Genomic DNA, 23,645 nt, shown 5'->3' with positions numbered 1-23,645 from the left:
GGGGGGGGGAACATGACAGATGACCATGTGAAAGGGAGGAAAGAAGAGGGAGGGGTGAAAGCGTCCAAAGAAGGAAAGGGGGGTTGGGAAGAGGGAAGAGAGGGAGGAAGAGAGAGCGAGAAAGGGGGAGACAGAAGGAAGAAGGGGAAGAGGGGGAGAAAGGGAGAGGGGAGGATGAATATGGGAGAAAACGCTGAGGAAAGGAGCGGCTTTCAGAACGAGGAGGAGCGAGTTGGGGGCGGGGACGAGGAAGTGGGTGCTAGGCGCACGCCGCCAGCTCCATCCTTGCCCCAGCCAGTGCAAGCGCGCAGTCCTAAGCGACCCGGTACAGCCGGTGGCGCACAGCAGCAGCACCAGGTAAGGTAAGGTGACCGACGCCTCCCGGCAGACGTCGCCTCGGGATGGGGACGCGGGTGGGGTTGCGCGGAGACCAGGCTGTGGCGTGGCCGCTTTGGCTGCCTGCTTCAGATTCCTGCCGACCCCCGTCCCCAGATCGACCTCAGGCTGCGCTGCACACAGGAAGCACCTGACCTTGGGCTGATGCCTCTACCTAGATTTCCTCCCTGTCACCCTCAAGGGTCATACCCACCCCCAAAGGGGTGTTATGAGCTAGGCTTGCTGCCTCGTCCCGCGGATGTGAGGGATGCCAGGGTAGCCTCACACACCCCCCCCCCTCCGTGCCCTCTAAAAAATCTTCTTGCGCTTAAAGGCTTGCTTTGTGCCCTCTGGGCGGTGGCGTGAGTCGCCCGATATATATGTGGGAGCTTGGAGAGACTTTCGACTCCCCAGCACCAGTGAAGCGTCAGGGGCTGACAGGAAGGAGCCTGTCTAGTTTCTCAAGAACAGGTCGCCTTGCCTAAGTCCTCCTGGGCTGCTGCCCCATTCTGGGCTGCTGGGAATCGAGGAGTTCCCTGCGCTAGACTGGGAGTTGACTCTGGTAGCTCTTCTGGTAGCTGTCCGAGACACCAGGGACATCTGATAGCTGTTCTCTGGTTGTGGAAGTTCAGAAGTGGCCTTGACTCTGGTTTGAGAAACCCAGTGACCTTGAGCCTGAAAGCCTCAGTTTCCCCCTCTGACACTCACAGGGCAGTAAAGCACCCTTGAGCGGAGATGTTCCCACTGGTCACTGTCATACACTAACTTTGGTGTCTACTGAGCCTTGGCACTGTTTGTCTGGAGGTCATATATGTAGCTAAGCATGAAGCATAGAACAGGGCCCAGGGAATGGGGAGGAGGGGAGGTTCAAGTCTTAGGAGCCCCACCCCTCCCCTCAGACACATGTCAAGGTGGCTTTTTAAAGAGACACCTTCCAGATAAGTCTTGGCCAAGTCTCTGCTTTCTTAATTATAAGAGAGAGTTATGAATTTCTATAAACATGTTTGCTTTCCCCAAAGGTTATCCAGGACTATGGGACTGATCTCTGAGCTGGGTTTGGGGAGAACCGGAAAGAGTAAAGATATCATTTGTGGGCAGGCCTGGCACCAGGCACATTAGATGTGTAATAATTCAGACTAAAGTTGTCATCACAGTACTGGGGACCGGTATTGTTAACCCCCTATTGCAGATGGAGAAACCGAGGTTCTCCACAGTGATTTCCCGTAGTCCCTGCTGTGAAGTTTGGCCTCCCATCTTCCCAGCTGCAGGGGTGATACTGCTTTGTATCATTCTAGTCCCAGCCATTAAATAAGAGCATGAAATGCACAGCTCCCAGTGTAGACTAGGCTATCGTTCCCTCCTTGTCCCACACGGGAAGAATAGCTGCACACTTCCTGGAGGTGACTGATGGTTGTCAGTGAGAGCTGGTACCCTGACCAAGCATTGCCTCTAAAGCTCAGAAAGGAAGGAAGGCCACTGCTCAGTGTCCCACAGAAAGCAATACTGAACTGCTTCGCCTCTGCTGCTGAGGTCACCCTGTCCCAATTACCCCCCTCCCTGTTTAGTCTCAGCCTGGACAGCTCCCCTGGGTTCTGAGGCATGCCCATTCCCTCTGTCCTGGACGAATGGCTAACTTGTACTAACTGGGTTGACTCAGTCCGTGTCATCCAAGTGACAGTGACATCTGAATAGGAGGGACAAGACAGAAGACAAAAATCTGGTGACAGATTCAATCTGGCAAACACTCCTTTTAGAGACACTCTCTCCAGAAGCCTTCCCAGTCATCACGTCCGCAGGGAAAACAAACCCAGCTGTGGTCCCACTCCACCAACGCCCCAGGAAGTAAAAGCAGGATTAAACTGCAATCAGGAGGATTTGGGTCATCCTTGGGAAAGAAATCCCTGGTAATGGGGTAAGGGTCTCAGCAAGCCAAAAAGGCTCTTTGCCAAGAATGTTTTAAAACAAGAGAACATCCATCCACATGAAGTGATGGGAGGAGAATAAAGATTACTGCAATCCCCAAGACAGTTACCAAAACTCAAAAGAGTGTCTAAATGCCCAACAATAGGGACAGACAAGTTTTTACTAAAAACAGTTTTAATGGTTGGGGACACCCTTATCCATTGCAGACATGGCATTACCTTGGATTTGAGACAAAAACCTAGAAAAAAGTGGGGAGGGATCAAAAGAAGGTTAGCAACATTTGCCCATGGTGGCAGGATTGGGGGCATGGTTGCTCCCAGGGCTTTCCTGATTTTCTGCAAGGAGTACCTACTTCGCTAATCAGCACAGAGATCTCTGTGGCTTCCAGGGCTGTGGTCTTGCTGAAGGAAGGGAGTGAGTGAAGGAAAGAGGTGTTCCTGGTGTGGTTCAGTGGATGGGCATGCCACCTCTGAGACTTCCAGAGCCTCGGTAGACAGTGTCCTCAGAAGCAATGTTTGCCAGACTGAGTTGGTCACCATCTTGTTTCCTATCTTCTTCCAACCGCCACCTGTCCCAGTTCTCATAAACTGGCATGCACAGTTCTTCTGTGTTTCATACGTATGGGTATACACCTCCATGGGGACCCCTGAAGGTGGGGACTATGGGACCCTGGAGACCCCTGAGGGCGGGGACTATGGGACCTACCTACCCTGTCTTTTCTCACTAGTTCCTTCACATAGCTAGCATGTGTGTTCTTGCCACAACAGAAGCACACATGCACACGTGGCAATGGCATGGGAGAAGAAGGAACCACAAATTATTAATGCCAACAGTTATCTGATGGGCTCTGTGTGCTTTCCAGCATCTAAGTAGCCATCCCACAGCCCTGTGAGAAGAGATACCTTGGCCTTCACAGACTAAAAAATGGCTTCTGGATGACCACAAAGTGATAGTCTCTGTGCTGGACTCTAGGGCCCTAACATAAGGCACCATCCCTAACAGGGAATGCCCAGATGGATTGGAAAGAGCCCTTGGACCCAGGCTGCAGGACTTAGGGCGGTACTGGAGACCTCAGGGTGAGATACTTAAGTGATTCTGCAAGAGCTGCCAGCAAGGAAGGTAGTGCTTGACTGAGGACCATTTAACACCCCAGGGGATCTTTTCATCAACTGCAGGTCTTTGAATGTCACAATGTCAGGAGGGATGCACTAGTAGTATCTAACTATAGAGGCCAGGGACACTGCTAGACAACCCATGGTACCCTCCCAGCGCCTCAGCAAAGAAAGACCCTGCCCCAAATATCTATCTATCTATCTATCTATCTATCTATCTATCTATCTATCTATCTGTCTGTCTGTCTGTCTGTCTGTCTGTCTGTCTGTCTATCTATCTATCTATCATCTATCCTATGTATCTATCATATCTATCTATCCTATCTATCATCTATTGTATCTATCCTATCTATCTATCCTATCTATCATCTATCATATCTATCTATCTATCTATCTATCTATCTATCTATCTATCTATCTATCTACTTACTTATCTGTATTCCTATCTCTCTATCTCTATAAGCCTTTCTGTTCTGGACATCTCAGAGAAATGTCTCACAGCATGCGACCTTTCCTGTTATGTTTTCCTGCCCCATCCTGCTGGAGCATGTGTCAGTACCACCCGCCTTGTTAGAGCTGATGGAGAGTCCATTTTATGGGCTCCACCTTTTATTTATCTGTTAACCAGTTGATGGGCAGCTAGGCTGTTTCCACTCTAGAGTTGTTATGAAGAGTTGCTGTGATCACTTGGGTGCAGGCCATTTGGGGGGACATGTACGTTATGGTTATGGTCGGGTGTGTACTTGGGGGTAGAAGGGTGAGTTGATTTGGGTTCTCCTGGATCCCATTTGTGCCTGCTGCTTGGTATCTTCTAGACGTTCAGTTCAACCTTCTGATGGCATTCTCTTACTGAGACTACACTGCAAAGGCCACAGATCTTTTCCACGTAGCCCATGGCATGGCTGTGTTCTCCTCTCTCTTCTGGCCTCAAAGCAGCAAGCTCACTCGCTCTCCGACCTTTGCATGTTTCCTTTGTCCTTCTTGCCCCTTGCATGGGTAGCCTCAGAGGGACCCTCCCTGGCTTCTCAACCTCCAGGCTAGCCCAGACACTTCCTAGACCATCTCAAACTTTTCTTTGATCACACTTGACTTCAGGTGTGAACACCCATTTCCCTCATCTCTGCAATTCTGGGCAAGTAGACTCTCCTCTCTGGGCCTCGGTGACTGATTTATGAAAACCCATAGGGGCCCATCATTGACTGATCTCAGAGGGGTTTTCCAACTCAACCTTTAGTTGACAGTGTAGTGGGAAGGGTGTGGACCCGGCCAGAGTGAGAGAAGGCTGGCTAGGCCCATGTTGGGCATGAATTGAAACAGGCAGAGTGGCCAATTGCTACCAGCCTCATGAGAGTATTCTCCCGGAGTATATGAGAGTATTATCCCGGAGTATATGGGATCTTTGGCCTGGTTTTCAGACTCAAAAATCAGCAGGAGGTGATCATTACTACTTCTAGATCCAGCAAGCACTGAATGTTGTGGTCACTGTAAACTCTAAAATTGCCAGCTTCTCCTGACAGAATAGCCTCCAAACATCCAAATCAGAGCTAGCCACTCAATCACCGAGGTGTTCAGAAAACACTCTTTAAGGCTGTCATGTGCGCAACCTGAGCAGTTCACAGAAGAGAGATGGGTGAATGTGGCAATGCGCCCAAGGATGCCTGTTTATCAGGGAAGATGGTGATGTTGCTGCCAAAGGGACAGGGCAGCCCTTCAGCCATGTGCTGAAGACCCATGATCATGGGAGACCCAAGCACCCCACTGTCCAGAGGAAGTCACCTCCAGAGATTTCAAAAATTGCCTTGGAGGTGAAAGGAACACAAAGAATGGCCATATAGCCCAGGTGAGGTCAGAGAAGGTCCAGAGGCGCAGTGCTGTGGAACTTCCAGGTGTTCTTGGGGCAGGTAGAACAGCTAGGTGTCAACCGATGTCAGCAGGAGAGGGGGGGTGGGAAGGGGTCTCACAGTTTACAGGACCTAGATCCTTCACTGCCAAGTAGGCTGTTGGAGCCACATGGGAGTCTAGGCTCCCAAAGAAGTAGTTGAGTTCGCATTTTCCAAAATGCCATTCCTCCACACAATGGAGAGGAAGGTGGGCTGGAGGAGGGTACAGACCTCATGCCCACTGATGCTGCCCCAGCTCTGCACCTCTACCTTGAGCAGAGATAAGGGCCAGGAATTTTAAGTGGAGATCAATAGGGAACAGTTAATGCCAGGCTCCTGAGGTCTCTGCTACCACAGGGGAGGCACCCAGGCTGGTGTGAACTGGCATCCAAACACAAAAGTCCAGGAAATGGAGGAGAGAGGCAGCCAGAGAGGATGGTTCAGACACAGGGATCTGGATGGCAAAGAAATAAAGGAGACAAAAAGCAGAGAGCCAAGAATGATGAAGCCTTCTGGAGACCCAAGGACAGACAGTGTGGAGGGAAGGGGTGGGGACAGTGAGGCCACATTACAGATGAGAGCAGGACTTCAAGCTACAGGACTACTATGGGCTGTCCCCAGAAGCAAAAATACTCATTACCCAGGAGAAAGCCCTTGGGTAGAGTCAGGCAACTCCGCGTGTCATCTTGCTGCTCTGGCAGTGGGTGACATCAGTCTCCCTCAAACTGCTGCCAATGGATTGGACGCCAATCAGAAAGGGAAACTCTAAAGCAATAATGACCCCCTGCAAAGGCGGTTAGAAAAGGAGAGTGTCAGCCAGGGAGTCTTCTAGACTCTGCAGGACACAGGAGGACATGCAGAGATCACATGTCCAGGGGATGATCATACAACCCACAGGGTGTTTGTTTGTCTGAATGAGCCTATTTATTATCATGTTTTACTAGCAGATATTAATTGCATAACAATGGATTTCATTACAAATTTCCCATGCATGTGCATACCGTGTTTCAGTTATTTTCACACACCCATTGCGGTCTCTCTTGTCCCTTTCCCATTCTCTCTGACCCCTTTCCTCTCTCTCTGATTAGACCTTCCTCTATTTTCACGGGTGTGCGTGTGTGTGTGTGTGTGTGTGTGTGTGTCTGTGTGTGTGTCTGTGTGTGTCTGTGTGTGTGTACCAATGAGTTTCATTGGGGCTGTTCACAGGAGGATGAGTAAGGCTTTGCTTCCGTGGGAAGTTTACCAGTGCTATACCCCCAAAGAAACTGATCCTCCCAAACAAGTAACACTACCTGTGTGTAGGTTCTGGGAAAGGTGGGGCCTTATAAGCCCCTTCCATGACAGACTGGCCCAGTTTTGTATCATCTTGTATATCTAAGGACATCAGCTGTGAGTTCAAGAGCTGTGCCATGCCTGGCTCAGTGCTTCATGCCTTTCCTGCTCTTCCCACCCACATCCTTGGGCTATGACATTCATTCCATCCTTTCTTCGGAGATGTGATCTGAGCCCTGAGGTGGTAGAGATGTCCCCTTTATGGCTGGACCTTTGTCAATCCTTAATTCTCAGTATTTGGACTTTAGGAGTCTTCGCAGCCACCATCGGTCACAGCAAAAAGAAACGTTTCCAACTGAAACTGACAGCCACGCTGTTCTATGGGTATGAACACAGCAGCTTAGACGTGTTCTGATGGGCACATCATGTCCATTTAGCAAGATAAAGCAACTGCTTCTTCATTAGGGCCCCTGCCTTCCCCAGCCACAGGCTGTTGGTGGGTGTGTAGTAATAGAAGTGAATTGCCTCCCGTGGAGTAGACGTCTGATCTAATCAAAAGCCCGTTAGTTACCCTCTTAATGGTCTTGCCTCTGTTGTACCAGTGACCTCATCTTGCCTGGCAGGCTAGACTTTTACACTCAGGGTCCACAGCTAACAGGATGTTGATGACAGTTCTCCCTCTGTGGCCTGCACAGCACCAAGGGCTAACACAGTAGGGCAGAAGCTTCCAGCCTCGTGCTAACTTGATTTCTCCATGTCCTGCAATCAAGGCCTGTGGGAGCCAACATTTTAAAAGGAGAATTCACTGGAAATTAAGACATCTTGGTTTAAAGCCAAAAGGTTGGAGTCCACATCAGCTTTCTAGCTTCTTTCAGAAAAGATAATGAGAGGGCCCTGGGCCCAGGGTGACCTTAGCTGTTTAGTGGCCAACCCTCTGGACACAGCACTGCCTGTCACCAAACATGCATACTGGATATTAAGGGACACAGCCCATGTGGACAAAGGGATTAGCGCTGATCCTGGCCAGGACTGATGAGGTTTCGGCATGCACCTCAGAGCAGTAGAGCCTTTTCTGTGTTTGCTTTTGAGGCAGGCTTTCAAATCCAGTGTAGCCTCAAACTTGCAATTCTCCTGATTATACTCAGGAACTGGGCTTGTGAATGGCTCCCACAGGCCATTTGCCTGAGGCCTCCAAATACTGGGGTTATAGGTACATACCATCTTACCTGAATGTCAGGTGACTAAAAGCTTCAATTATGTATTACTGATATTGATTCATTGCCTATTTCTTGAGTTTCTCATTAACATTTTCAGGCTGTGGATGATCACAAAAGGAAAAAAAACACTACAAATAAAAAGATTCACTGTATTTTACTTTATATTGTCATTAGGTTCATGTTATCTATGTTTTCATATTTTTTTTTACCAAAGGGGAGCATATAAATGCTATCTTACACTATAAAGATTGCCCTTAAGCTGCTAGTAGTAATTATCAATGGAGAAAGAATTGTGCAAGTAATGTAACAATTGGTATTAACAACCCCCCCTCCCAGAAGACAGTTATTACAATCCAGTCACTCTGGTCACCAGTATTTGGTGGTATCCTCCCCTACTTAACACTGATAGAATAGAAGTTCATTGAATTACATAATTCAAATCTTGATGAGGCCTTTGTAATCTGAGCACAAGCATTTCCACCTTATTATTTATAGTTTCCAATATGTGGCAATAGTACGCATAACGTTTCTGATGCAGCATAATTGACTCAGCTACTGAGCATCAAAAATCATTTTCAAGCCGGGCGTGGTGGCGCACGCCTTTAATCCTAGCACTCGGGAGGCAGAGGCAGGCGGATTTCTGAGTTCGAGGCCAGCCTGGTCTACAAAGTGAGTGCCAGGACAGCCAGGGCTACACAGAGAAACCCTGTCTCGAAAAACCAAAAAAAAAAAAAAAAAAAAAAAATCATTTTCAACGTTCAAGCCATTGCTGAGGGCGCAGAATATTTTGGGCTTGTCAAGGAAGACAGGTGTCTAGGCCACAAGTATGACTGCAGGGTGCCAGGGCAGGATCTGATAGGCAGGGTGTGGGAGGTTTAAGAGAACTGATTAATGAGGGGACAGAATGAGACTCCGGAGGAGAAAGGGCAAATGCTGGTGGGTAGCTGCAGGAAGGCAGTCATCCACGTACTGTACTGTACTGTACTGTACTGTACTGATGCACTGTTGTGAACTCAGAGATGCTGCGACTTGAGATGCAGTTGCCCCCTTGACCCCTTACAGGTCAGATGATATGGTGGTTTGAATAAGAATGCCCTTCACCCTGCCCCACCCCCGCTCATATATTTGAAGTTATCAGGGAGTGTCACTACTTGATAAGGATTAGGAGGTGTGGCCTCAACTAAAGTAGGTATGGCCTTCTTGAAGGAGGTGTGTCACTGGAGGTGGGTTTTGAGGTTTCAAAAGCCCGAGCCAGGCCCAGTGACTCTCTCTTCCTGCTGCCTGCAGATCCAGATGTAGAATTCTCGGGTACTTCCCCAGCATCATGCCTTGGTCACGGTGTCTCTTCACAGCTAGAACATTGACTAGGACAGATGATGTTGCACAGGGACAACTTCTCTTCTTCTAGGTGACAGATCTTAAGGGAAACATGAGCTACAGAACCTTGAGGACTTCATGATTATCTAACTGGGTAGAAACTGTCTGTACAGCCTCGTTTGCACAAACTACATGAACTGCTGCCTCAAAATGGCAAACCCCAGCTACTCAGAGACCAGACATCTGATATCCCTGCCTGTTAGATCTGCTCCAAGTGACCCTTAGCATGAGGACAGACCAAAACTGGCCATTGGTGGAGTGGCCTGGAACTGTTTTCTTTAGACACCAGCTTTTTTTCATCTCTGATGGCAGTGAGTGTGTCCGCACGGTCAGCCTGTAGCACACAGAAGACACTGAAAAGGCTTCCAGCCTAAAGGAGGCCACAGGGGAGCCTAGCCTCCCAAGGACATGATCAGGACACTTACCTCATCCTCCAGCTGGGCAGATGTCATCCAGCACAAAGCCTGCCTTATCAAGTGTGGCCCACCTCTTGGGATTTCTTGAGTTCTGTTCTAGAAGCATGTGTTTTGCTCCTCATAAAGTAATAACATTACTAAGTCAAGCCATAGCAAGCCAGAAACTAACTCTAACTACAACCCCAGAATTTCCATTATACTTCCTGATGATAAAAGTGGGCATTTAAAAAATTATAAAAATTATTTAAGCCCAATAATACTCTTCAGTAGACTAAAATATATATATAGTCACTGGCTTACTTTTTGTGCGCACAAACTGGTAAACTAAGGAAAACACATGTTCCTGAATGGAGGGGGCAATAAATAGCTCTGTGTTTGGAGATAATCAAGGGGAGATAGTCTGGCCACCATGTGGAATACTGGACAAAGATTCTTGCACCTCAGAGATCTCTGGGTTATCTCCTCAATTCAGCATCACAAGATGCGCAGATCCCATAAGCCTCTGCCATGCCTTCTACCCTCACCCCATGACATCCCTGAGCCCACAGGGACCCATCCAGAGCCTACACTGTTTACAATGGAAGTCCATCCCCAGTGTGCCGTTAGCCAAAGCCCTGACACACTAGGACTATAAAAATCCCATCCAGGCTTGTCTTGCCAAACTCTCTCTGGTCACAGGCCCATTATAGTGATTCTGGTCCCATATGACCAAAAGCAGGTATAGCCAGAAGCCTCTGACCTCCAAGGACTGGTAGGCTCAGAAGCCTCTGTGGGTTTGATCTCCTCAGCAGAGTGGAACGTAACAAATCTCTCCTGGCCTGATATCTAAGGGACCTTCTCCCTGTGTAGAATGCATCAGAGTCTGACCATACCTTGGCCCAGGAGAGGCTTCTAGCTCCTAATGATCTGCCCCCCTCCCACTTGGCCTCACCCCTCTCTCTTACTACTATTGCCACCATCAGGGGCTGTTACCAAAGTGACCCTTTCCAGCAAGGGCTCCTCTTGCTATCTACTCTCTCCCCTCAGAGCCATCCCCCACCTTCCAATCCTGTCTGCCCTGGCCCCGTTCCCAGCCCACAGCCTGTTTTAGACGGATTTGTTTTAGACTCGCTCTGCCTCTCTCCATCTGGTGACCTTGGCCGTCTTCACTCTCAGACAAGGTGGGACTTCAAATAAGCTTCTGTAAGAGAGAAGCAGACAGTAAGCATGAGGCGCGCCATCTGTGGAGAAGCCTCAGCGATCATCACACGGCCATGGCCCTGACTCTCACTTTTCTCCTCTCAGCAGTGGGCTGTGATGAACCACTTATGGATGGAAACACAGCCTCAGAGAGGTCAAGAGCTTTCCCAGCAGCACAGTGGAGACATAGCTAAGTTAGTATCTGACACAGACCAGGCTTTCGCCCTCCTACTACATATCGTTGGCTCCCCAGGAAGGCTGAGATGACTCCTCTGGTATAGAATAGGCAGCCCTAGGGGGTCCACCAGAGAGATGTGGGTTAGACGTGATACATGGACAGATGCCCGGGTGTCTTGTAACCCTTCCTCTGAACACAGAGAACACACCTGCCAAGTGCTACCATCTCACGATTCACTACTTTTCAAAGGTAGACCAGTAACCCTTTGGACTGGCCTCAGAGGCGTTAATAACATTGGCTGTTCTTTGCGTTTATTGACAGTGTGGCCTATCTGTGGGTGAGGGATCCTATCCACGTATAGAATGATCAGACAATTCCTTTCGCAAAAAAAAAAAAAAAAAAAAAAATCACATGCAAGAGGGAAAATGTCAAATAAAAAATATAGCCGTAATAATCTGTAAATTTGGTAATGATCATGAGGGGGTGGAGGAGTGACTGACGCTTGGGAGACAGAGGGAGATGGGATGAACTAGAAGGAATTGAATTCCAAGAGGACTGGCTCTTGACAGCCTATAATCAGCTACGTGGCCTCCACCAAGGTACCTGGTTTCTCTGCTTCACGTTGCAAAATAGGGTGACACTGGTATCCCTCTTCACAGCACACAGCTCTCCCGCAGGCCTCCAACTGAGGCAGTGGGTGCGAAGAGGCTGGGGGAAGGGATGGCAAAGGCACAGAGGATTGCCTAAGATAACCAGCAGTGTGAATGTTCCTGGCAAGGGTTAGCTGTTTGCTTCTGATACCTATAGAGTGGCCCAGCCAACCACAGGGCTTTGTCCTGTACAACTAATCTGTACCCAGCTAGAAAGGGCAAAACCTTCAAGGAATGAGCTTGGGGCAGAGAGGAGAGCAGGAGAGAGCTGGTCCCTGGGCATAGGGTGGCTGTACCGGTGATAACGATTAGGGTGGCCGCTGAGATGGTGATGGGGATGTGGGGGAGCCAGGGGGTCGGGGGGAGTAAGAGGTATCCATTTGGCAGACCTGACACTGTTTGACACAGAGCTGTGAAGGCCTGAAAGGCACCAGAGCTCTGTAGAGCTGCCTGTAAAGGAGGACTTAGAGCCTTTCAGGGACCTCAGGAAAAAAAAAATGTTTGAGTTCCTGATCAAAAAAACTACGAGAGAGAAAAACACACACTGTAAATGGCAGCTTGTAGTCAGACAACCGCAAACATAGTATTAGCCACCTAGCTACATCCGTGCTGTCCTTCCTTTGGAATGATCATAAACTGCAATGCTCCTCTGTTCCCAGGGAATATGGTTTCCAACAGAAAGTGGACAGGGCCCTAGACAAGGCTCTAAATGACTGACTGGGAAACGTTTGTTAGAGGCTCTCCATCAGTGGAATTATGGAAAAAGACCCAAGATGGCTGTCTCTTAAGCATGTTGTAAAGGGGCCTGAGGAATGCCAGGGGATGTCTGTGTTTGGATTCCACTCAGATCTCTCATATTTTGTCATTTGGAAGACACATAATTGCTTTCTTCCTCCCTGCCTCCTTCCCTCGCTCCCTTGCTTCCTTCCTTCTCATCATGTATGTAGAACTGGAAGAATCTCAAGATGTTCTAATCCTGTCTCCTCATTTTCAGGCCAAGGAAACTGAGAGTATAAAGTCAGAGTCACACCAGAACTTAGACTGGAGATCCAAATTTGCAGTAGGTTGCCCTCCTCACTTCAGCTCCTGCCCTAGACCTTTATCTCCAAGGTGGCAGGGAGTTGGACTTCTCTGCCAAAGCAGGGAGTCCTCAACTTTACTTCTTGAGAACCAAGGCAGAAGTTTGCCTTGGCTCCTTCTAGCGCCTGTAGATTCAGCCCTTCACCAGGCCCCTCTCACCCCTGCGTGCTGACCCATGCTCTTGATCCTCTTTGACCAAACTGTTTCAATTCTGAATCTATTAAACAAACATGAGCAGTAGCTACAGAGCTACAGTGAAGGAGAACACATGTGTAAAAGGTGCAACGATGTAGCCTGACAGTTCTGAGGGCCTGATAAACTGGGCGTTACTATGTGACCATGGCGTATTTGGCTACTCCAGCTAATAGTGGATGATCTCCGATTGCCTGTCAGGGAGCAAGCTAAAGGGGCTCTTAGTCCTAACACTTGACAGAGCTCACACTCCAATGGAGAATGGCAACAAGTAGGAAAACAAGCCAGGCAGGTGTAGGCAGGAGGCTGAGGCAGGGGAATCAAGCATTCGAGGTCATTCTCCCCTACACAGTAAGTTCAAAGTCAACCTGGCCATGAGATTCTGTCACAAAAAATTAAGTAGTTAAAAAATATGAGGTGGTTGTGCAGTGGAGAGGAGCCAAGTGGGCCCCTCCCCAGACCGGACACCTGTACCAGCAGAGTAACCACAGAGTTGGTGGCAGAAGCAAAGGAAGGTGACAGGGAAGAGAGAGGCTAGATATAGAGGCAGGACACACGGGGCTAGCCTGTGGTTGAGCGCTGATGTGAAGGAGGGGCAGGGAATGCAGGGTAACACCGATGTGTTTCACAGATCAGTTCTCTGAACAATGCATTTGAAGGCTGGGCAAAAGCAGAAGAGAAACGACTCAGGGACCCACTTCCTGATTCCAGACAGACAGATAAATGTATAGACAGCCAAGTCTATAGACAGAAAGTAGTCCAGTGGCTACCAAGGCCGGAGGAGGGCCCTACAAGGATAGGATCTCCTTCCTGCTGTGTTTTGGATATGTGTACAGTGTGATAAAGCTGTCTAAAGCTGCTGGATGGTGCCCCAAAACCATGCTTATGAGAATTTCAGACCAAGTGGAAAAGGGGGTGAAGCAGAAATAATAGCTTTCTCAGACAAAAAAAAAAAAAAAAATTAAGGGACCTTGTCCCCAGCTGTGGCTTGCCCGACTCTGTGCACTGCTGTCAGATGCCAAGCAGATGTCGCTGCAAAGGTGACATGACAGCTAAGCTACCCAGAATCTGGATGATGTGGGGAGGGTGTGGATGCTCACATGATGACCTAGACCTTGTACAACGACCTGCCGGTCTCACCACTGGCTGTGTGGCTTTAGGCAAGTGTCAGGCTCTCTCTGAGCCTCAGTTTCACTACCTGTCATGTGGCGATAACGTTGGCCCCTGCTGCAGATGTGTTACCACCTGCAAGTGCCTAGCCTGTGGTAGGTGACTGGCACGTGGGAATGGCCACTGTCTTGGCTTTGAGTCAAAGTCACCTTCTCCCTCTTGGGTCCGTCCATCATCCTAAAGAGACTAGTTTGAACCCATTACCCTGCTCTGTGTGGATGAGAGCCTGGCTAAGAAGCAGCAAGGCTCTTGTCTACCTGGGCCAAGAGCAGCAGCTGCAGACCTTTGCCCCAGATTTCAGATGACATTCAGATCTGCTCACCTTTCGTTATGCCTGGTGTGTGTGTGTGTGTGTGCATCCTTGAGCAAGGTGACATGAGGACAAGCAAAAGCTCGCTCTGGCTTTAATCACCATGTCCAGAAGAAGCAGAAGGGTGGAATGAAAGGCCCTGTGAGGCTGGACCTTCCCTCCAAGCAACAGCTTCCACCAGATGCCTTCCTGCAGTGAAGGCCGTGACCAAATGTCCCATGTCCCGCCCACTATGTATGAGGAAGCTGCTGCCAGCTTCACCACTTAAAAAAAAAAGAAAAAAGAAAAAAAACAAAAAAGAAAGACTCCTGTGGCCGTGATTTTCAGGGAGGAAGATGCCTGAGCGGCAAACACAGGCATTCAGGCCGATCGGCCTTTGTCTGCTGAAAAGCTAAATACAGAGGAGCTAAGAATAGGGACTGTGGAGGCAGACAGAGCTGGGCTTAAATCCTGACTTTCCCTCTTACTGAGTTTTGAAACTCTGGGCAAGCGTCACAACTTCTAAGCTTTGATTTCTGCCTTTCTAAGGTGGGGAAAATAAAAATCCCTCACTAGACGGAATAGTGCAAAGATGAAATAAAACAGTGTATTGCCCCAGGCCATAAGGTAGACACTCAGCTAATTCCCAGGTAGATAAGCCTCACTGACTGACTAGGGAGATCTGGTGTTTTCTGTCTGTGATCCGCTCCCCGGATGATCTTGAACTTGCTCATTGAACAGTCAATGTCACCCTGTCTCCTTCAGAACTAAGTCTAAACGTCTGGGCACCTATCCTCAGTTGCATTTTCTTCCTGACAGTCAGCTGGGAAGGTTGGGCGCATGGTGTAGTCACAGACATGACCACCTGGCTGTGAATTCCATGGAAGGAAGGACGGGGAGCTTGGAAGTGGTGGACTTCGTACAAAGTATCCTCTCCCTAACCTAAAACCCATTACAACTCTGCCTCCATTCCCTCTCGATGTGACCTGGTCGCCTACTTCCTTTCTGCCATGTCCCTTTCCAGCATGCACCACCCCTTCCCTTTTCAACATGACAAGTCATGGGCTATTGGGTTTTGAGTAAACGAGATGTCTGGAAATGCCCTCAGATGAGGGTGGTGAGAAGGCAGTCTTCCACCCTTGAAGTGGCTACCCATTCCCTCCCTGGGGGCATGGGTAACCTCCTCTGTGACTTGGAGGTTCTCCCACCCTGGCCCAGGTGCTCTAAGCTAGTCTTGGTGGCTTCCTCACAGTCTCTCGGGTATACTTTTATGTTCTTTCTAAACTCTGCTACCACACGCAGTGTCAGGGAGACCCCAACACAAACCTTCAGAAGCACAGCTGCCGGGTCAGTTCGTCTACGGGTTTTGAACGTGGCTCTCACTAGTGATCCTGGCCACTGAGCATCCGGAGCTGGGGAGAGCTCGAGCCATCAATTCAGAGGCACCCGGGACAACGGAGGGAGAGTCTCATCTCAAAATAAATGAGTAGATAATACTTAGGATGATGAGAGTGGGTGTTTCTAGACCCAAGAAAATGCTGCCTTTCTCAAAGTATGTGCTCTATGTGCATATGTGAGAACATAAACACACATCCATACTTATAATATACATATATGTACGCGTACATACTTACTCATACCCTCAGACACACAAGCTCACACACTAATTCACATACACATACAATATACACATGCATACTCGCACTCTCACACGCATACTCATGCTCTCTCACACATACATACATATACACTCTGATACACACACTCACACACACCCTCATACTTGATACACACTCACACTCACACTTTACACATACACACTCATCCTCAATATACATGCTCACATGCACATGTGTATGGGTATCCAGTCATCTATGGTGATGGGCAGGGCCCTTTGTCCGTGCTTGCACACACAGACCCACAGGGATGCCTGATGGGTGGCAGGGGTCCTGTTTCTTCCTAACTGTAGCATTTTCTGCACACTCTCCCTGTTCCCTGCCAGAAAGGGCATGCACCCTGGGTTACAGAACACCACCTCCCACCACAAGCTCCTCGGAGGTGTCCCCTCTCCATGTGGGCCCTGTTTTTGCTGTTACCTCATTTCTGTCTTCCATGGCTCTCTTACTTCTCCTGAAGAGGACTTGGCACAACTGCAATTAAATTAAGTAAAAACTACCCCCCAAGGACCAGGAGGAGACAGGAGATGAGGACTTGGGAGGAGAGTAAGCGCATACAGGACAAGGAAGGGATGGAGGGCCAGCTTGCCAGGCAGTAGGAACAGTACGCACAGAGGCACACAGTCAGAATGGCACCCTTCAGAACCAAGAGAAACTGAAACTGCCACAACCGTGTTCCTCAGACTGCTGAGAGGCACAGTCGGCATTCAGCAGGCAGGAGCGGACACAGAAGGTGGAAGATAGGACCATTCACCATGAATGCCCAGCCAAGAGTCGGTAAGAGACAACAAAGAGCAGGCTCAGTTCTCCCACAGAGAGCCCAGTATGGCTGGGTGGATGTAACAGGTATTTAAGAGATCCACTGAGTCCCCTGCCTATGATTGCTTTCGAGTGCTGCCCATGGAGGCCACCCAGGACAAGGGGCACACAATGGCCTTGTTAACAAGGTGGCAGTGGCTAGGAACACCTGTAGCCAAACTCAAAAGCTTCTCTCTGCATGTGTGTTGGGGGCTTGCTCTGCGTGGGTAGATTTAGGAAGGACCTCTTTCAAATGCATTAAGGCAAACATAAGGAGCTGTTGACAGGAAACACATAACTGCACAACTGAAATATTTGTGGTCAACTTGTGAGATAGGAAAGGAAGTGGCCGAACGAATATTATAAATTTGTCACATGTACAGAGAGGTAGAGTCAAACTGCTTGAAACTGTATCAAAGATAAACAAGATGTCACGCATATTACTTTTTCAGCTTTACACAACTGCTCAGGAATATTCAATATAAAATAAACACATTCCTGCCTTCAGACAGTCACCAGGGCCATGAGCATTAAGGTGGGGAAACCATACAAGAACACACACATGCACACACTCGACACTGTACACACTTTTCCCTTTATATGGGTGATGGAAAAGGATGGATGGATGGATAGGTGGATGGGTGGGTTGGTGGGATGGATGAATGGATGGGTTGGTGGAATTGATGGATGGGTGGATGGTGGATGGATGCATGGATGGATGAATAGATGGACAGGTGGATGGATGGGTAGGTTGGTGGGTGTGTGGATAAATGTGTGGGTGAATGGATGATGGATGGAAGGATAGATGGTGGATGGGTGGGTTGGTGGGATGAATGGATGGGTGGATGGTGGATGGATAGATGGGTGGGGTGGATGGATGAATAGATGGACAGGTGGATGGATGGGTGGGTTGGTGGGTGAGTGGATGAGTGGATAGATGGCTGGATGGGTGGGTGGATGGACAGACAGGTGGATGTGTAGATGACAGATGATGAATGATGAAATTCAATTGATTAGAAAAACTGAAGTCTAATCAAAGAATGAGCATTAAGAACAAGCCACCATAACTTGAACTGTGTATATTAGTCAGCTTTTCACAGAGCAACAAAATACCTAAAGTAAACAGGGAAATAAGGATTAATTGGGCTTGTAGCTCCAGAGGTGACAGTCTATGGTCTCTTGGCCCTGTGGCTTTAGGCTTACAGTGGCATAACACATCATGGCAGAAGTGCATGGCAGAGAGGTCTGTTCACCTCATGGTAGCCAGGAAACAACAGTAGAGACCTGAGGGGATCAGAGACCCACTACCTCCTTCAATTGGCTAATTCTAATGACCTCATTTCCTCTCCATAGGCCCAACTTACTAAAACTTCCACCACCTCTAGTAACACCTCAGGCTGGTGGCCAAACCTTTGGCATACGGGCCTTTGGCAGCCACTTCTCCAACTGCAGGACTGAATCTGAGTTTGGGTTCTGCCAGGTATCAGAGGAGTGACATCACTTGGGTCTTTGTCCAAACCACCGCTCGAAGTTAAACGGAGACGATTTTTCTCATTCCTATGGCTGTTCTTAGGATCCCATGATGTTTTCCTGCTGTATGCAACATCACCCAGGCCAGGCCTGTTACCCAGTATAGATTCGCTGTCATTTGTTGATCTATCTATCACCCTCTTCATGGTGGAAACTCATGTTGTCTCCATATTTTTGCCACATTCAAGCCTGCCAACAAAGGTATTATTATTGTCCATGCATCTGTGGTTATATCACCTCAGGCTGGGTAACAGGAAAAAGAATTAGTCAAATCTTAAGTCCTTTAAAGAGACATCCATTATACATTTAAGAGAAATTCAGAAAAGGAGGTTATAGAGCGATGTGTAGATGACATGGTCCCTTAGTGTGAGCATTCGACTCATTAGCACCACACAAACACCCCCTGCCTTCAGAATGCTCTCGGGGAAAACTCTGGAAGCTTCATGCTAAACAGAAAGACCGAGAAATGGATCCTGGAAGACTCACAAATCATAACAGTCACCTGTTCATCCCTGGTACCCAGAGCTCTGCAGCACATCCAGAGAAATGATTGTAGAAGAAAACAGGAGGGAGGGAGGGAGGGAGGGAGGGAGGGAGGGAGGGAGGGAGGGAGGGAGGGGATTTCTAATCATATTGAGAGCTGTTTCACTCCGATGTGAAGACTCTCCCAGACATTAACTTGAATGCCAGCCTGATGCCAAAATGCCTACAGCCAACTATCAAGGAAATGCAGAGGAAATTATTATCAGAAATATGGAGTCTCAAAAATGTCTGTCCTTATTGCTCCCCCTCCAAAGTTAATTAAGTGTGGTGGTAAGACCTGTGCTGTTCAGGCTCTCCCTGTAATGAAAAACTCCTCCAGAAATAATACCCAGAGGCTCAGCTCACAGGGCTAAAAGGCTCAGGCAGCCGGAGCAGCAGAGGGTGCTGGGGAACCCTGGTCCCTGCTCCAGCACAGGCATTGTAATCAGAGGCTGCATCTGTATTCAGATCGAAAAGCAACCCCAGGCCAGAGCTCTAAGAGGCAGAATTTATGTCCTGCAGAGATCAGCTCGCTTCTGAGAGGGTTCAGCTGTCATTTAGATTTCCACAGTCTCAGTCCTCAGGAGAACCTGCCTGCAGCTCTCAGAAAAACCAGGCGGGGAACTTGTGTAAAAGGGGCTAGCCATGAAACAAGGAATGACCTTGTTTCTCATCCACTGGAAACATAGGCTGTCCCCACTGGAGGAGACTTGTGGAGGTGATCTGGTGACAGGGGTTGTGTGTACAGGAGGGAAGAAGAGAGAGAAAGGGGAAAGGAAGGAAGGGAAATGGAGGAAGGGAAGGGGAAAAGAAGAGGAGAGAGGGAGGAAAGGAAAAAAATCACCCTAGAAGGCGATACAGTGGTAGAGTAATCACTTCCAGCCACGTGGTGGGCTGTTATACAGCCATTAGAACTGAGTGAGCTGTGTACCCGCTGATTTGAAAGTGGCAATGTTCACACTGCTACATACAAACCAATAACGCTTAGATATGGGAGTTGAACCCTGAGCAAGGATGAAGCTGACAGATTATGGAGACAGCAGGTGACAAAATTAAAACCAAGACTAGCCTTGTGCCTGCTTTTGTATGGGAGATAAGGATGCTTTGAGATTGTTAGGGCCTGGGGGAAATCATGATGATTTTGTAGCAGAGAAAAGCCAATATAAAATTTGCAGTTCCACACCCACCACGAAGCGAGATCCATGCATTCTTTGGCACATGATCCTAAGTGGCTGCTTTTAGGGACAGTGGCAGTGTTGTCAGTTCAGCAGACACCCTACAGACTGAGAGGAAAAGAATACAGACTGCCTGGGTTTTTTTCTCTGAAAAGGCTGTCAGTCCCCAGTTTAGAGTGTTTCACACACTAAATAAGAGTAAATTGAGTGCATTTATTTGCCCACTCATTCAATGCATCATTTAATCAACTGAGGACAAATGTCTACCAGTGAGTGGGGTCAGGCAGCCACCAGCAGCAAAGGGAAGCAGGCTTGTCCTAGACCTGCCCCTCCACTTTTTTTTTTCTCACAGTATTATAGACTTATATCCTGGTACCCTTCACCATCCAACATGCGCCTTAATCATCTTGGTCTTTCCTAAGGAAGGATACCTAGAAGAGTCCCCATTGCCTCCTGACCTCTCATCAGGTGATGGATGTCTAGAAAGACTCATCTTGGAACGGTCATGTTATTGGTCTAATTCTGAAGTGCTAAACACACGATCTTTATATTTTCAGCTCCTATGACCCCAGAAAGGGTAGCCAGTAGTGTTGTACCTTAAGCCATCGATGGAAACGGGCACCAGCCATGGAAAAGGACATGACAGCCTATGTGTGTGATCTCTTGCATATAAAACCTAAGCCACCTCAAGATACATCCAGCAGTGCCTCAGTCTCCATGAGGAACCTAGAAGATAGGTGTATACTACAGACCTGGGAGAAGTCTGGCATGGAAGACCTGCTGAGGACTGGGGTGTGAGCTTTTAAGGCCCTGCCTTACTTCATTCTTACCTATGTCCTGCACTTCACAAGAAAAAACTTGATCTAATTGCTAGAACAGCATTGGGTCAGTCACTACACCCTCCCAAACTTTGGCTTGGTTGGGAGCCCAGTGGTTAGGGCTAGAAGAGAAGCCACCAAAGCCAAGAAGTGAGTGTAGAAGCCACGGGGCCCCAGAATGGAACCCAATGGCACGGTTCATTCCTGCTGTTTGGACTCTATTGCATTGAAAGTCACCATCAGTGTGGTCCTCACCACCCTCATCTTCATCACTGTTGCTGGCAATGTGGTCGTCTGCCTGGCTGTCAGCCTGAATCGTCGGCTCCGCAGTCTGACCAATTGCTTCATTGTGTCCCTGGCAGCCACTGACCTGCTTCTTGGCCTCCTGGTGATGCCCTTCTCTGCTATTTACCAGCTGTCCTTCAAGTGGAGCTTTGGCCAGGTCTTCTGCAACATCTACACCAGCCTGGATGTGATGCTCTGCACAGCTTCCATCCTCAACCTCTTCATGATCAGCTTGGACCGCTACTGCGCCGTGACGGACCCACTGCGGTACCCCGTGTTGGTCACCCCTGTTCGTGTTGCCATCTCTTTGGTCTTTATTTGGGTCATTTCCATCACCCTCTCCTTCCTATCTATTCACCTAGGATGGAACAGCAGAAATGGGACCAGAGGGGGCAATGACACCTTCAAGTGCAAAGTGCAGGTCAACGAGGTATATGGACTGGTGGATGGGATGGTCACCTTCTACCTGCCTCTTCTCATCATGTGTGTCACCTACTACAGAATCTTTAAGATTGCCAGGGAGCAGGCCAAGAGGATCAACCACATCAGCTCCTGGAAGGCAGCTACCATCAGAGAGCACAAAGCCACCGTGACCCTGGCGGCCGTCATGGGAGCGTTCATCATCTGCTGGTTTCCTTACTTCACTGCCTTTGTTTACCGTGGACTGAGAGGGGATGATGCCGTGAATGAGGTGGTCGAGGGTATCGTCCTGTGGTTGGGTTATGCCAATTCAGCCCTGAACCCCATCCTGTACGCCACCCTCAACAGAGACTTCCGCATGGCGTACCAACAGCTCTTCCACTGCAAGCTTGCAAGCCACAACTCTCACAAAACTTCCCTGAGGTTGAACAACTCTCTGCTGTCCAGGAGCCAAAGCCGAGAAGGTAGATGGCAGGAGGAGAAGCCCCTGAAGCTTCAGGTGTGGAGTGGGACAGAATTCACACACCCCCAGGGAAGCCCAGTCCGGTAAGTGGTGTGGGTTGGAAGTGCTGGGAGACACCCCACCCTCTGTGTAGATGATGCTGAGACCGGTCCGTGGGCATTTTACAGAAATCATCTCTCATTCTCTTAGGTAGACCATTTACCTTCCTTTTTTTAAAAGGCCATGTTAAAGTTAACGGAGATCTTACCAAGATCCACGGAGCTGGGACCTAGACAGAATGTTACTCACTCCAGAGCTCAGGGGCCCTTCTTTCTAACATAACTACCGGGGCTGGTGAGATGGCTCAGTGGGTAAGAGCACCCGACTGCTCTTCCAAAGGTCCAGAGTTCAAATCCCAGCAACCACATGGTGGCTCACAACCATCTGTAACGAGATCTGGCGCCCTCTTCTGGAGTGTCTGAAGACAGCTACAGTGTACTTACATATAGTAAATAAATAAATCTTTAAAAAAAAACAAAAAACAAAAAACATAACTACCTTTCCATCAGGTGCCTAAGAAAGGCCCAACTCTGCAACTCAGGAGTTGTGAGTGATCAGTTATACCCTGGGGGGGTGGGGGGTTGCGTGGGGGGTGGGGAGGGAGGAGAAAAGCATGCAAAAGTCATATGAAAATCGCTTCTTCCTTGGGGAGTGTTCCAGTCAGTAGGGAATGAGAATGGCAGGTGTGGCCTCAGTAGAACCGCAAATGTGGGCAAATGTGGGTCTCATGTGTAGAATTTGGGGAGGGACAGACACAAGGACTAGGGACAAGTGGACTTCACATAGCTGGGTTTCAGAAAGGAGGACATGGCTAGCAGATCTGGGTTGTGGAGAGAAGGCTATTGTGACCTCTCTGATGTGAGCTAGCGAAGTGAGCCTGTAGATATTTAAGAAGGGAATTGCGTTGATCCATGGGTTGGGGAAGAGAGAAAAGCAAAATCTTATAGGCTACTTAACAACCACAAAACAAACAAAACCTGTAGAACACTGGGTAAGAAGAGTGCAGTAAGAGTGGAAGCATGGGAAGTGTCCAGGCTAGGAAGAGAAACAAATCAAGATGAGATTTCAATAAACTCACTGAAGGACAAAGTCACTGCAGGGTGTTGCAGGGACCCAAGGCACTGTCTTGGGAGGCAGTGGGGAAGCTTGATGTGTGCAGAGCCAGCGCCTGCTTGAGGCATTAAGAGAGTCCAGCGCCTAACAGAGGAGTTGCTCAATGAAGGTGGCTTCTCTTTCTCTTCCCATAAACCACGCCTTAGCCCCCTACAGTGCTGGTCAAGGTCGCCTACCCAGTCATTCCTTTCATTATCCATTCATTTGCAAGCCTTGATGGTAGTAGGCTCTGAGTTCTGAGGAACAGCTGAGCTTAGAACTGCCATTGCCAGGCCCTTCCATAGGCAGGTCCTCCCATAGGCTGCACACCTGCTCCTCTCCTCCTTCCCTCTGGAGAAAACCTTATTGTTCCTGAACCCTTGCTACAGTGTCACAAATTGTATCATTCTGGCCTCTGGGCCTTCCCCACCGCCACCCTCATCCCTCACTATCAAGTCCATCATCCAAGGCCGCACAGGGTGCCCCTGCACCTGGAGGCTTCCTTTTCCCATCCTGA

The 23,645-nt window shown here is 48.8% G+C and overlaps 1 protein-coding gene across 2 annotated transcripts in view; it reads left to right on the top strand.

The window, feature by feature from the left end:
• The first annotated feature begins 297 nt into the window (after positions 1-297).
• The window catches only part of Hrh2 (histamine receptor H2), a 40,482-nt gene continuing 17,134 nt past the window's right edge, over positions 298-23,645 (top strand). For both annotated transcript variants that reach the window (XR_015045325.1, XM_085830744.1), the window contains exons 1-2: positions 298-357; positions 20,569-22,080. Coding sequence is in view for 1 of the 2 variants with exons in the window: in XM_085830744.1 (XP_085686870.1) it covers positions 21,008-22,080 (1,073 nt within the window). In the remaining variant the exon portion in view is untranslated. The remainder of the gene's footprint in view (positions 358-20,568; positions 22,081-23,645) is intronic.

This window comes from Mus caroli, unplaced genomic scaffold (assembly GCF_978045245.1).
Source record: "Mus caroli unplaced genomic scaffold, Mus_caroli_1 scaffold_15, whole genome shotgun sequence".
Classification (NCBI taxonomy): Eukaryota; Metazoa; Chordata; class Mammalia; order Rodentia; family Muridae; genus Mus; species Mus caroli.
The sequence above is the reverse complement of the archived record's forward strand: the minus strand, read 5'-3'. Positions and strand labels throughout refer to the sequence as shown.